The 14,330-nt window shown below is 37.3% G+C and overlaps 1 protein-coding gene across 5 annotated transcripts in view; it reads right to left on the minus strand.

Moving 5' to 3' along the window:
* Window positions 1-398: 398 nt before the first annotated feature.
* PHKB (phosphorylase kinase regulatory subunit beta) overlaps window positions 399-14,330 on the minus strand; it is a 228,643-nt gene continuing 214,711 nt past the window's right edge. For all 5 annotated transcript variants that reach the window (XM_021932350.2, XM_009196373.4, XM_021932349.2 and 2 more), the window contains 5 exons: window positions 14,151-14,285; window positions 9,771-9,900; window positions 4,813-4,920; window positions 2,697-2,837; window positions 399-2,048 (listed from right to left, as the gene is read on the minus strand). In XM_021932350.2, the coding sequence (XP_021788042.2) occupies window positions 1,911-2,048; window positions 2,697-2,837; window positions 4,813-4,920; window positions 9,771-9,900; window positions 14,151-14,285 (652 nt within the window). In that variant the 3' untranslated portion in view covers window positions 399-1,910. The remainder of the gene's footprint in view (window positions 2,049-2,696; window positions 2,838-4,812; window positions 4,921-9,770; window positions 9,901-14,150; window positions 14,286-14,330) is intronic.

The raw sequence follows: 14,330 nt of genomic DNA on the forward strand, positions 1-14,330 counted from the left end.
AGATTTTTTAAAAAGATTCTTAAAATTACAACACAGTTTACTTTCCTACAAATTTTGGCAAACAAAAATTTTAAGTCTTTCCTTTCTTTAATTTCCAGTTTCCCCAGTTATGAAGTGTCGGTTCTCAATTCCCTCTCCATGGGCTTCATGCTTAAGTTTTTTCAGGTGTTTAAGTTTCACAAATTAGCTTCACCCTTCATGAGTATCTTTTCATAAACTCCCTTAACACATTGAGTCAGGTAGTTTAATTCTATTCTTTGTCATATCCCCCTCCTTAGTTCTTTAGGGTCCAACTGTGTCTCGTTCATCTCAATTTTGCCAACTAATATCCATAGAATTTCTTATGCAAGATCTCGGCACTATACCGCAACGTTGTGAGAAATGTGACTGACAGCAGATTTTTCCATGTGCTCATGCATCCATTTATTTGACATCAATTGACTCGATACTGAAGCCACTCATTCTTTCTTACATCCTTTCAAAACTCTACAAATAAGCTGCATTTTGTCATGTGGCAAATCTATCTTCTCAGGTGAAACACCAGTAAGACTGATCAGAAAAACAACTTTGTTTGGGGCAAGGGCTCAAACTCATGGACCTTTTTTTTTTTTTCCTATTTAGGAAAGAAAGAAAGAAAATTTAAATGTTTAATCTACTTTTTACTTTTATTAAAGTTTAAGTAAACTGGGCAACTAAATGTGTATAATGATAGGTACCATAGATTCTCTTCCATTCTACCTCTAAATCAATTAAATGAAAACACTCTGGAGTTTTAAGCTCAATCTTGTGAACCTAGGGGCAAAGAATGTGTCCAGATACGTCATTAATTCAGAAATAAAATTTAATGACTCTTAATGTTGTTTTTACTAGTACAAAGTAGGTTAACAGTCCTTAAATTTAACATATTTCTTTTTCTTTTTTTTTTTTTTGAGATTTAGTCTTGCTCTGTCACCCAGACTGGTGTGCAGTGGCATGATTTCAGCTCACTGCAACCTCCATCTCCTGGTTCAAGCAATTCTCACGCCTCAGTCCCCTCAGTAGCTGGGTTTAAAGGCATGCACCACCATGCCTGGGTAATTTTTGTATTTTTAGTAGAGACGGCGTTTTCACCGTGTTGGCCAGGCTAGTCTCGAACTCCTGACCTCAAGTGATCCACCTGCCTCAGCCTCCCAAAGTGCTGGGATTTCAGGTGTGAGCTACCATGCTGAGGCTAAATTTAACATATTTCTGAACAATCATAGACATGTCCTATTTTTAGCAGGAGCTCAAAGAAAATGTTTGATAAGGTACAGATTTATTATATTTTAGTCCAACCCCTATATTTAGCAAATACAAAACCATAGTCATGTTTACAATGTAAAAATTATAGAATATCTCTGTATACTAAAATATTATTAATAATGCAGTTTTTGAGAACCAAAATATCAGCTGGCTGACTTTGCTTTTATGATGTATATTAACATCTTTTAGCATGACAATACCACTAAAAGAAGTTCACCATTCTTTCAATATCTTTTGAATTCCAGTATGCATTACTAGTTGGCAATTTATTTTAATGGCAGTATGGTAATAATTCATTCCAAAGAGCAAAGATTCATTTTGATGAACTATTTGATCATAAAACATGTAGTGGCAAATTTTCAATTCATAAACTATTTTTATCACTCAGTGAGGATTACTATTGTAGCTGGCATAATCATGAGAACTTTTTCATGTTTGATTAAAAGCATTTACCATTACCATTAAATTGGCTATGACATGCAAGAGGTCCACAAAGCTGCCAAGGATGTGGCAATCAGCTCCCCACCATGCTCAGTTTGTACATTAATGGCTGCCTTGATTAAGCTTGAACACGAAACACAACACACTTCAGAACATATGTCTCAACAGAGCTTCCTACACCTTCCCCACTAGCTAATGAGACACGGATCATCATTGTTTGGCTTGACTTCTCCTTCCAGCAGCAGATTCATGACCGCCTTTGTCAAATAGCTGCATGTTCCTCTTTTTCCCAGGGGAGGAGTGTTGTAAAAGGAAGTCATGTCATCCTACAAAGGAAAACAGTAAGCAAGGCATTTGATCTTCTGTTTGTAAAGAGTTGACAGGTAAAATCAGTGTCATCTTAGGGGGAAAAATAAATTCACATAAAGATTTCCCTATGGAAAATATGAGATTCCTGAGCTTTTCTTTCATTTTCCTGAGGTGCATATAAAACAAAGACATTTTCAGTATTCTCTCCTTCATTGATAATTTTTATTTACTTAGAGAATCTCTTCACAGTTGAACATAAAATATTAAACAGAGAACCTGGAAGGGCCTATATTAGGCAGTACACAGCAGCAATGTAGCCTGTCACTGCATTCTTATTGTCCCCAGAATTTAATTTTATAGCCTTCTGGAGTCCATGCTTCCTCTCTGATAAAACATTTTTACACTAACCATATAAAGGAAATTTATCTCTTTCTAGATTTCTTTTTTGTTAGAACTTCACAGCTGAATTGACTATAATTAACTAAAAAGTAACATTAATTCCTCAAAAAAGGCAGACTGCCCCTCAGGTATCCTATTTTGCACCTGTGAATCTGTTTTATAAAGTAAATGAAAATACATTAGGGATATTTTAAAGAATTGAGACAATGAAAAAATTCTACAAAACAACAACAACAACAACAACAACAACAACGCTGTTTACTTACTTGTTTTTCAATTTCCTTTAGCCGACTCTGATCTTTTTGAAATTCATTAAATGCTTCTTTGACCAGTCTGTCTAGATCTACTTTGTCTTGAAATTCTAGCTCGGGGTTTCTTTCCAGTACAATGGATACAACCATAAGTAACTAGGAGAGACAGACATTGAAAGCCAATTATATGAACCATAATAGTGACATGTTCTCACTCTTTCATCAGAAGGATGGGTGATCCAAAGGATGTTCTGTATGATGAGAGGCTCAAGGATCACCTATGGAAGGAAGCTTCCTAATTTTGCAAGTTATCTGCGTAAGTTCTGTTTGAAAAGTGCACCTTTTATTTTTTCATTGTGTATATTCCTAGAAGTGTTTTTTAGTCAGTTAAATAAAACCATTAACTTAGAAAAATGACTTTCCTAACCCATCGTGTACATAATACATGATACCCTATTCACCCAAAGTGTCTGAACTCTTTCTGGGCCTTTGGGTGTCAATCCTTGTTGGCAAGACACCAAAACATTGTCTGTGGAGAGAAGGGTCAGAGACCAAAGCCAGAGAAGCCAGGTGTGTTCAATGGAGACTCTGGACCTAGGTTCAGGATCAAATGACCTGGAGCCCAGGGCCCAAATGAATATAAGTCTGTGATGCCACAGTAGTTTCTCAAGGGATGGCCATGTTTTAAAAAAATACATTTAACTGTGACCCCTGTGACAAGAGTCCTATTTCGTCTGTATAAACTATCTTAGTTTAATGAATCACCCTATTGCTTGGCCATCACATACACCCATCCTAAGTGGTAATGTTCATTTTAGATGCCAAATTCCTATAAACAAAAATAGTATCTGCATATGCAATAATTGGTAAAGGCTCTCTGATGATGTTTATGGCTCCTAATTTGTACACTGAACAGGAAACACGCCTCATAATTCCCAATTTGGGATTCTTACTGACTGTATTTTATCTAGATGCTTCCAAAACAGAAACTGAAAGAACCAAAGGAAACACAGTAAAATCCAGGGGTCACAATGTGGGAAACCTTAGGGCAGGGCTTTAGCCATGAGAATATGAAGTTTTGCTGTAGGTCTAAAGGAAAATGTCTTCTGCAGAGGGAATGACCTCACTGTGGTCAACAAGAAGGATCCCTATGTCCACTGTATGTCCCAGATGCTGGGTACTAGACATGGAAGGCATTCACCCATCTAATAACCCCATCTTTTCCCAATCCATTCCGCCTCATGCTGTGAAAATGATTGGCTAATACTGTTCCATATCCTGGGACATCAAAGAGGAGGCTGAATCTACTCAGCTCTGACTGCAGCTCCAGACATGCTAGATTTTAGGAGGTGCCATGTCCAGGTTGGCGGTCACACAGAGCTTCTGTAGCAATAAGACATATTATCTACCCTTGAGAAACACAAAAATTGGAGGGCTACATTCCTGGGGAAAGAGACAAAGTGCAGATGAGCTAAATATTAACCCATCAACTGGTGGCTTCTCTATGTATTTGGGGTGATGTTTAACATGACAAGAGGGCACATGTGTTCTATTAATTTTACATGTAACTTTATACAGGACAGAGATACAGCATGCAATGACATGTCTTCTCTTCATATGGAGATGTCTAGAAAGATGTCCCTCAAAATATTAACAGCAATGATCTCTTGCTAGTGAGTGTGGGGTAAACTTTTATGTTATTTTCTATAATTTTCTAAACTGCTGAAACTTTCTACAATAGTTGTGCATTATTTCTGTGAATAGAAAACAAAAATGAAAACAAAGTGGATAGAAAAAGGTCACTTCCTGTACTTTTATGATGTTGCTGATACACTTGATGCTGAGGGGTGAGTGTGTGGCTGAAAAGCAGGGGTCGGTTCTCCCTTCCTGGAGGAGCCTGAGGTGTCTGAATTGCTCATGTGCCTTGCCTTGGGTCAGGGGTGGCCATATTCTTGAGGACTCGGCTGGGAAAGATCAGGGTTCCGGAAAGAATAGGGTTCTGTGTCTCATAGGAGAGATGAGCGTTCTGGAAAGAATAGGATTCTGGGTCTCATAGGCAGTTTCCTTATACTAGTTTTCAGGGAGCAGAGAGAAGGCATGTCTTCAGCAATCTTCATTTCTTACTACTCACCTCTACAACGATCTGTCTGTACTGTGGCTGGTCAATATTTCCCAACGTGTCTTCAACAAGGAGAGAGAAATTCATCTCATACATGGTCATATCTGACAGGGTTGGTTGCTGAAAAAAATAACTCCACATTAACATGCTGAACTGTTATGCTCTGGTTCTCATTTAACAGAAGAATTTCATTTTCTAATCATTAATAGTTTTCAGTTTTTATAAAACCTTGGGGAGCATTTTCAGCTACACAACTGGATTTTATATATGTCAAACTACTAAAGCCAACCAGCTGACTATTGTGATAAGTTAAACCTTCCATTTTTAGTAGTTACCTTCACTATATTAATGTTTTTGAGAAAAAGGACTATATTAGAAGACCACTTCAATACACAAAAGGAATAGCCAAACACTGAGACAACAAATAGTGTACATATTGCTTTCAGAATTTAGATGAGAAGTTAGGCTTGCTGTCAGGCTCCCGCACAGAAGTCACTTGCTATTGAATTTACTTCATTTCTGTGGTAGCTCCTTTCTGAGCTGGCAGCGTAAAAATGCATAGAAACAAGCAAAAACAATATTATGTGCAGAACTGGGAAGGAAACAGGAAAAAAGCGAAGCTAAAAGAGTTTCCTCTACTCTGCCCTTTATCTTTCATTTAAAACAAGAACATTGTGTAGTTTTCCATTCATTTTTAACAATCCAAATGAAAGCAGAAAATAAACTAAAATTCAAATCCAAATCTGGGCATGGGGAATATTCCTCAGAGGATGGAAGGGAAGGCTCTGAACATTAGGCTTATATGGTGGAAAGCAGATGGGGTCACTAGATCATTACCAGAGAGGCAGAGATGATGAGACATACTTGTTTTCACCTCAATGATAATTTACAGTGAACTCAATCAGGTTCAGAACCATGTTTATCTACTTACCACTCAAAATGGGACCCAATGTTCTCTTTCAATCAAGTGACAGCAAAATTGTTCAGCCTGGTATAATAATGCCTTAGTCCTATATTCAATAGATATTCAATACAACTAACTATTGTATTTCATAGTCAATATAATCCAACTTATTATTAATGTTTACAGGTAGTACCTAATTTGGGGAAAACAAAGTCCCATTGCTAAACATAGTTATAACTGGCTCGATCTCTAGCTATGGGCTTAATGGGGTTACAGAAGGAAAGGAAGACCCTTTCTTGGTTTCACATTAATTTCTTCTTAATAGATCTCATTTAAAAAGCCAGCCTAGCTACTGTGCAACTAGAGAAGAGATACCAAGCTTGCCTTATTTCCTACTCTTCTGAAAGGACTTAGGGTAAGTAGTGTAGCACAGAAGAGAAAAGGCTCAGCAGCTACACTGCCAGGGGTCACACCCTGGGGCAGCTACTTACTACAAGTGTGACCTTAAGAAAATCATTTAGCTGTGTTTCAGTGTCCTCTTCTGTCAAACTGGAATACTAATAACAAAGCATCTGCCTCAAAAGATTGTCTAATGGATTAAATGAGCACTTAGAAAAGTGCTTGGTGCATAAAAATACTTAACATGTATTTATTGTCATTATTGTTATTTTTAGCAAAGAGAGGATATTAGCAAAGCAAGAATACTACATGTTAAGTGGCCCAGGCTGCCAGACAATTAAATGAAAATCTGGTAAGTATTAGTGGGGGCTGAGAAAGAAGCTAACAAGTGATTGTGAGCATGCACTGCCCAGGTAGGCAGAGAGAAGGCCTTGCCAGAGGGCTCGAACTCTAGCAACGAGGCACTGCTCTCTGCTCTCAAGAGATGGTGCTGCTCCTGAACAGTAATCATAGGGCACCCAGGAGAAGGTTGGGCCCTGCACTGACAGTCAAATGAAACTACTTGCAGTCTGCGAACAGTATAAAGAATACTTTTTTAAAATTTTTATGCATTTTTTTTTTTTTTTTCTTTTTTTTTTTTTTTTTTTAATTTATTCATTATTATTATACTTTAAGTTGTAGGGTACATGTGCATAACATGCAGGTTTGTTACATATGTATACTTGTGCCATGTTAGTCTGCTGCACCCATCAACTCGTCATTTACATCAGGTATAACTCCCAATGCAATCCCTCCCCCCTCCCCCCTCCCCATGATAGGCCCCGGTGTGTGATGTTCCCTTTCCTGAGTCCAAGTGATCTCGTTGTTCAGTTCCCACCTATGAGTGAGAACATGCGGTGTTTGGTTTTCTGTTCTTGTGATAGTTTGCTAAGAATGATGGTTTCCAGCTGCATCCATGTCCCTACAAAGGATGCAAAGTCATCCTTTTTTATGGCGGCATAGTATTCCATGGTGTATATGTGCCACATTTTCTTAATCCAATCTGTCACTGATGGACATTTGGGTTGATTCCAAGTCTTTGCTATTGTGAATAGTGCTGCAATAAACATACGTGTGCATGTGTCTTTATAGCAGCATAATTTATAATCCTTTGGGTATATCCCCAGTAATGGGATGGCTGGGTCATATGGTACATCTAGTTCTAGATCCTTGAGGAATCGCCATACTGTTTTCCATAATGGTTGAACTAGTTTACAATCCCACCAACAGTGTAAAAGTGTTCCTATTTCTCCACATCCTCTCCAGCACCTGTTGTTTCCTGACTTTTTAATGATCGCCATTCTAACTGGTGTGAGATGGTATCTCATTGTGGTTTTGATTTGCATTTCTCTGATGGCCAGTGATGATGAGCATTTTTTCATATGTCTGTTGGCTGTATGAATGTCCTCTTTTGAGAAATGTCTGTTCATATCCTTTGCCCACTTTTTGATGGGGTTGTTTGTTTTTTTCTTGTAAATTTGTTGGAGTTCTTTGTAGGTTCTGGATATTAGCCCTTTGTCAGATGAGTAGATTGCAAAAATTTTCTCCCATTCTGTAGGTTGCCTGTTCACTCTGATGGTAGTTTCTTTTGCTGTGCAGAAGCTCTTTAGTTTAATTAGATCCCATTTGTCAATTTTAGCTTTTGCTGCCGTTGCTTTTGGTGTTTTAGACATGAAGTCTTTGCCCATGCCTATGTCCTGAATGGTACTACCTAGGTTTTCCTCTAGGATTTTTATGGTATTAGGTCTAACATTTAAGTCTCTAATCCATCTTGAATTAATTTTCGTATAAGGAGTAAGGAAAGGATCCAGTTTCAGCTTTCTACTTATGGCTAGCCAATTTTCCCAGCACCATTTATTAAATAGGGAATCCTTTCCCCATTTCTTGTTTCTCTCAGGTTTGTCAAAGATCAGATGGCTGTAGATGTGTGGTATTATTTCTGAGGACTCTGTTCTGTTCCATTGGTCTATATCTCTGTTTTGGTACCAGTACCATGCTGTTTTGGTGACTGTAGCCTTGTAGTATAGTTTGAAGTCAGGTAGCGTGATGCCTCCAGCTTTGTTCTTTTGACTTAGGATTGTCTTGGAGATGCGGGCTCTTTTTTGGTTCCATATGAACTTTAAAGCAGTTTTTTCCAATTCTGTGAAGAAACTCATTGGTAGCTTGATGGGGATGGCATTGAATCTATAAATTACCTTGGGCAGTATGGCCATTTTCACGATATTGATTCTTCCTATCCATGAGCATGGTATGTTCTTCCATTTGTTTGTGTCCTCTTTTATTTCAGTGAGCAGTGGTTTGTAGTTCTCCTTGAAGAGGTCCTTTACATCCCTTGTAAGTTGGATTCCTAGGTATTTTATTCTCTTTGAAGCAATTGTGAATGGAAGTTCATTCATGATTTGGCTCTGTGTTTGTCTGTTATTGGTGTATAAGAATGCTTGTGATTTTTGCACATTAATTTTGTATCCTGAGACTTTGCTGAAGTTGCTTATCAGCTTAAGGAGATTTTGGGCTGAGACAATGGGGTTTTCTAAATATACAATCATGTCATTTTTTTGAATAAGTAATATATTCACAGCATTCAAACTTTGAAAGGTTTAAAAGGGTTCCAGGGAAGAGCCCACACCGTCCTCCCAGTTACACAGTTCCTTTTACCAAAGACTAAGAAAAAAATACTAGCAATTTCCTATGGGTCCTTCCAGAGACACTCTTAGGTAGACACAAGCAAAATGAGTGTGGGTCTGTGCCTTTGAGAATACTTTATTTGTATAAAGAGCTACATCAAAATTTATTTGGTTGAGATTTCAACACTAAAAACAATTACAGTACTCTATTTCCAAAAGGCTAATCCTTCTCTTTTGTGTATTAAGTAGATGACTTAGATGCCAGGATTAAATAATCATATCAAGGAAGCAGGCCAGTGTACATCACATGGGAAACCATCAGAAGGAGAGGACACTAACTCACTTGGACCACAGGTAAGGTACATTTGGAATAAAATAAGTGATTATCTGTCCAATGACCTAAAAAGTTACTGCATTTTTCACATTCAACACAATTCCTAAGTGGTGATTTCCTCATCCACAACACTATACTAGGAACCACTGTTTCTTAGGTCTGCTCTGGTTCTGTCTTTCCAGTGCCTGCTTTACTGTTTGTGAGGCCCCCCAGCACTGACCCACCACCACTTGGGGTAGTGAAGGGATACCCACGCTTGAGGTAAAGCCAATATAGGAAACTCTAATCTGGTAAGTAAACAAAGGAAGGACAGCTTGCTCAGCAAGAGGTTTGGCCACGTGGTTTTTAAAAAGGGAATATCCTCAAAATATCTAAAATATGACAATACCAATAATTTTTTTTATTAAATACAACTTTCAGCAATATATCCATTTGGTAAAGTGAGCCTTTTCTGCCTACAGGGACACTAAATTTGAAAAATAAAAGTAACTTAGATTGGGGAAAACAATTTTCAATCCAATTGATTAGACTTATTTTCTAGTATTTCATCCCTTCTTTGAAAAAACTCTTAGAACGCTGAAAAGGAGAAAAGTTATTTGCAGGGCAGGAGGAAACGATTCACATCCTTTGCAAAATCCCCTTTCTTTATGTGAACATGGTGGGGCTTTACCTGAGGCAAATGCTTCCCAGCGACAATGATGCCATTGGGCGTGCGCTCCAGGATCTGCCACACTCGGTCATAAAACCCGGTGGGAGTTCTATTCAAAGACCCATCGATCTGACGCCTGTTCAGCCAACATCTGTAACAAAAGGCAAATGTCTCAGAGTTGAAGAACAAGCTTGTTCTGGTGGAAAGCAGGGCTTTCAATATGAACTAATTGTTCCGATAGGGTAAGCAATGAAAGCCAAAGCCCATCAATGATGCATATCTCCGTGTGTTACAGAGGCTAGTAAATATTTCATAATGAAAACAGGGCTGGCAGGACAGGAGGAAGTCTCTAAGATTCTAAAAAATTTAATAGACAAAATGTTATTCTCTAAAGTAAGCTATGAATTGCTCAGTACATGCTCAAATGATTTTTAAATATACAAAGCAGCTCCCTTTAAAAATGCAGCAGCTGTGAATTTCATAATAACTTTATGTTGTTTTCACATATAATAAAATGTAAGCTCCATGAAGGCATGGAAATCATATAATTTGATCACTCCTATACACCTCTCCCAGAAAGGTGCTTAGTAAACAATTAAAAAGTGAATGAATAAGTGATGTTCAAAAAAGCATTTTATATAGAATAAAATTACCTTATTTTAAACTTTATAGAAGTTTGCCATTTAAACATAGCTAAAGTTCTCTTGCTGAAAAAAGATGTAAAATCTTACATTATAATAACAGAATGTAGTGATACACCAAAATTTTAGATCTTTTATTTTCATGGATTAAGCATTTAAGTATTAAATCTTAAAGATATAATACATCATTCACAAACTGCTAAAAATGCAGAATTTGAATACTTTGAAAAGAACACACAGTGACAAAGTAACATATTCTTGCAAAAGCTGAAGAAAGGACAGATACATTTATTTATTTATTTATTTATTTATTTATTTATTTATTTATGAGACAAGGTCTTGCTGTGTCACCCAGGCTGGAGTGCAATGGCTCAATCATAGCTCGCTGCAAACTCTAACTCCTGGGCTCAAGCAATCCTCTCACCTCAGCCTTTCCAGTGGCTAAGATTACAGGCATGCACTACCATGTCTGGTTACTTTTTAATTTTTTTGTTGAGACAGGGTCTGGCTATGTTGTCCAGGATGGTCTTGAGCTCCTGGCCTCAAGTAATCCTCCTGCCTTGGCCTCCCAAAGTGCTCGGATTATAGGCGTGAACCACAGCACACAGCCCAGATACATGTTTTTTACACTTAGTATTTTAAAAGACAGCAGAGTGAAATGTATACTCAATTACAAGAGACATATGTCATGACCAACACTATTTCTAGGTACGACAATAGCTATGCAGGATACAGTAAACAGAAAAAAACATTTTTGCTCTGGAAAAAGAGGACCAATGAAAATTTATCCCTACATAGGTAAGACGGGCATCCATTTTTGGATACATAAAATTTCTTTTAATAGGCACAGCCTTGTATTGCTGGTTTTAGTGTTTCACCAAAGTGACAAAGCTCAAAGGGTTCCTTGGTGATGTTTTACTTTAGGTAACTGGATACCCCACTGCCTGCATTTTATTTTCACCTCGTTCCCTTTGTTTGGCAATTAAAAGATATGTTTTTGGAGTTATATGAAGTTATGATTAATATTTTAAAAAGGAGATACTTGGTAGGACAACAGAAAAAGTAGAAATGTGAGAATACTCACAATGGAGGTAGAAAATTATTTTGAAAGATCCTTTCATTTTTTCTTTTCATTTTGAAAAATTTCAGACTTACAGAAAAGTCATGAATATAAACCATAGAGTTCCTGTATACTCTTTACTTAACTTCCCTTCTCCTTTTTTTTTTTGGAGACAGGGTCTCTATCACTGAGGCTGGAGTGCAGTGGTGTGATCTCGACTCTCTGCAGCCTCAACTTACTGGTTTCAGGTGATCCTCCCATGTCAGCCTCCTGAGTAGCTGGAACTACAGGTGCATGCTGCCACACCTGGCTAATTTTTGTGTTTTTTGTAGAGATAGGGTCTTGCCGCGTTGCCCAAGCTGGTCTCAAATTCCTGGGCTCAAGCAATCTGCCTGCCTCAGCCTCCCAAATTGTTGGGATCACAGGCGTGAGCCATCGTGCCTGGCCTTCCCCTACTCTTGTTATCTTACATAACCATAGTATAAAACCAGGAAGTAAACAATGATACAATACTATTAATTAATCTATGGATCTAATTCATTTTGTCAATTTTACCACTAATATTCTTGTTTTGGTCCAGAATCCAATCCAGGATTGGTGTTTAGTTTCCATGTTTCCTCAGGCTCCTCTAGCAGTTTCTTGGTTGTCCTTTATTCTTTCATAACTTTGACACTTTAGAAATGTCAGTTATTTTGTAAGATGTACCTCAGTTTGGGTTGGTCTGATGTTTCCTGATGAATGGACTGACATGCATTTTTGGCAAGAGTATCTAGAAGTGATGTTGTGCACTTTTCTTATTTATTTACTTATTTTTATAGAGATGGGGTCTTGGAATGTTGCCCAGGCTAGTCTCAAACTTGTGGGCTCAAAGGACCCTCCTGCCCCAGCCTCCCAAAATGCTAGGATCACAAGCTTAAGCCACCATGCCTGGCCCATCATACCCCTTTCAATGCATCATATCAGGGGTTATATGATGTTCATGTGTCTTATTACTGGCGATGCTCACCTTAATCTTTTGGTTAAGGTAGAATCAGCTGGATTTCTCCACTATAAAGTCACTATTTTCTCCTTTACAATTAGTAAGTATCTTGAGTGGAAACACATTGGAATGATGAAACTCTCCATTTTTCATCATACTTCCATGCAATGATGGTTTTTGCCAGCAACAATAACTGTTGTATTTGTCTATTTCTGTCATCCTATCTACACTTATTGGAATTCTATTATAAGAAAGGGTCTCTTCACTCCCATTTGTCTGTTTGTATCAGCATAGACTCATGGGTATGTAAGAATGTTTCTTCCTATTTTCCACTGGGATTTTGGTTGTCTTTCCCTCAATTTTTAAGAATTCTTGGTTATAAGCTCTTTGTGGCATATATTTTGTTCCAGTTTCTCAGTTGTCTTTTGACATTGGTTGTCTACTTTTTGCCATACAAAGTGCTGTTTTTAATTTTCACATAGTCTTATTAACTTTTTCTTTTGTTGTCCTTTGGTTGAGCCATTATTAGAAGGTCTTTCCCATACTAAGGGTAAAAAGGAATTTCATCATGTCTTCTTGTTTTGCATTATTTCATTTTTTACATTTAGATTTCTAATCTATTTGGAGTGTATTCTTATGTGTGGTATGAACTACAGGTGTGATTTTATCTTTTTGCAAATGGCTATCCAGTTGTCTCATGACTATTTAAAAAGTCCATCCTTGGCCTTTGTCACACATTAAATTTCCATATATACTTGGGGGTCTATTTCTGGACTTTATATTCTGTTCAACTCTTCTGTCTGTTGTGTACCAATATCACACTGTTTTAATTACAGAGGCTTTATAGTATGTTTTAATGTCTAGCAGGGCAAGTCGTTCTTTCGTGTTTTTCTGATTATTCTTATATGTTTGGTTTTTCCATATGAAGTTTTGTATTAACTTGTCTTAACCTCATAAAAAGAGCTTGTTGAAATGTTATTGGAATTGAATTATATTTACAACTGACATCTTTATAACATGAATGTTCCTATTTAAGAACAAGGATGCCTTTCCATTTATTCAAATCTACTTTTGTGAAAGACAGCTTTTGTAAAAGGCCTAGGCAGATTTTTCTAGGCATATTATAACTATACCAGTTTGGTAAATGCCAGGCACAAACATACTCAATAAATACTTTCCTAAATACTTACATTAAAGCTATTTCTGTAATGAAAAAGTTCTTCAAGTCAACACAATCCATAAGTATTTGTTTTGTTCTTAGTGTAAGCTTAGCACAAGTCTAGGAAAGGGTTTAGCACTGAAGTCTATTTAGGGAGACAAAGCCACAGGCAACATATTTAAATAACGTTACCAAACCCAATCCTATCTGCCAAAATGCTGGGAGGAGATGGTGAGTGCCACAAAGGTTCAGAAAAGGAAATTGACTTCAGAAAGTGGTATGAGGTGTTACATTTTGCACAGAATAATAAAAATGAAGAAATGCTTATACACTACATTGGAAAAAAAGTATAAAATTAAAATCAGTGCAAAATAATAATTGAAGAGAGACATTTTGATTGGTTTTTCTATTTACACTTTCTATCTAGTGGGGTGGCCTCTGATACTCTGTTGCATTTTATTTCTTATTAATATCTTATCAATTTCATAGATATATCAAGCTAAACATTATGAAGTTACTGTAAATTCAGAGTATCATGTAGGTAACAAGGGGCCCTCATTACCTTCCATTCTGTTGAGGCTGCAGAATATCCAGCAGAAGCTGTTTAACTTCACTAGGTGATAGCTGATACAAGTCCAAGGCTGGCTTGTCTCCACCACGGATCTGAAGTTCGTACTCCATGGCATGGATGATCCACCTGAAATAAAACAGGGAAGCATGAATCAATAACTCTTGAAATAAA

Source organism: Papio anubis, chromosome 18 (genome assembly GCF_008728515.1).
Source record: "Papio anubis isolate 15944 chromosome 18, Panubis1.0, whole genome shotgun sequence".
Lineage (NCBI taxonomy): Eukaryota > Metazoa > Chordata > Mammalia > Primates > Cercopithecidae > Papio > Papio anubis.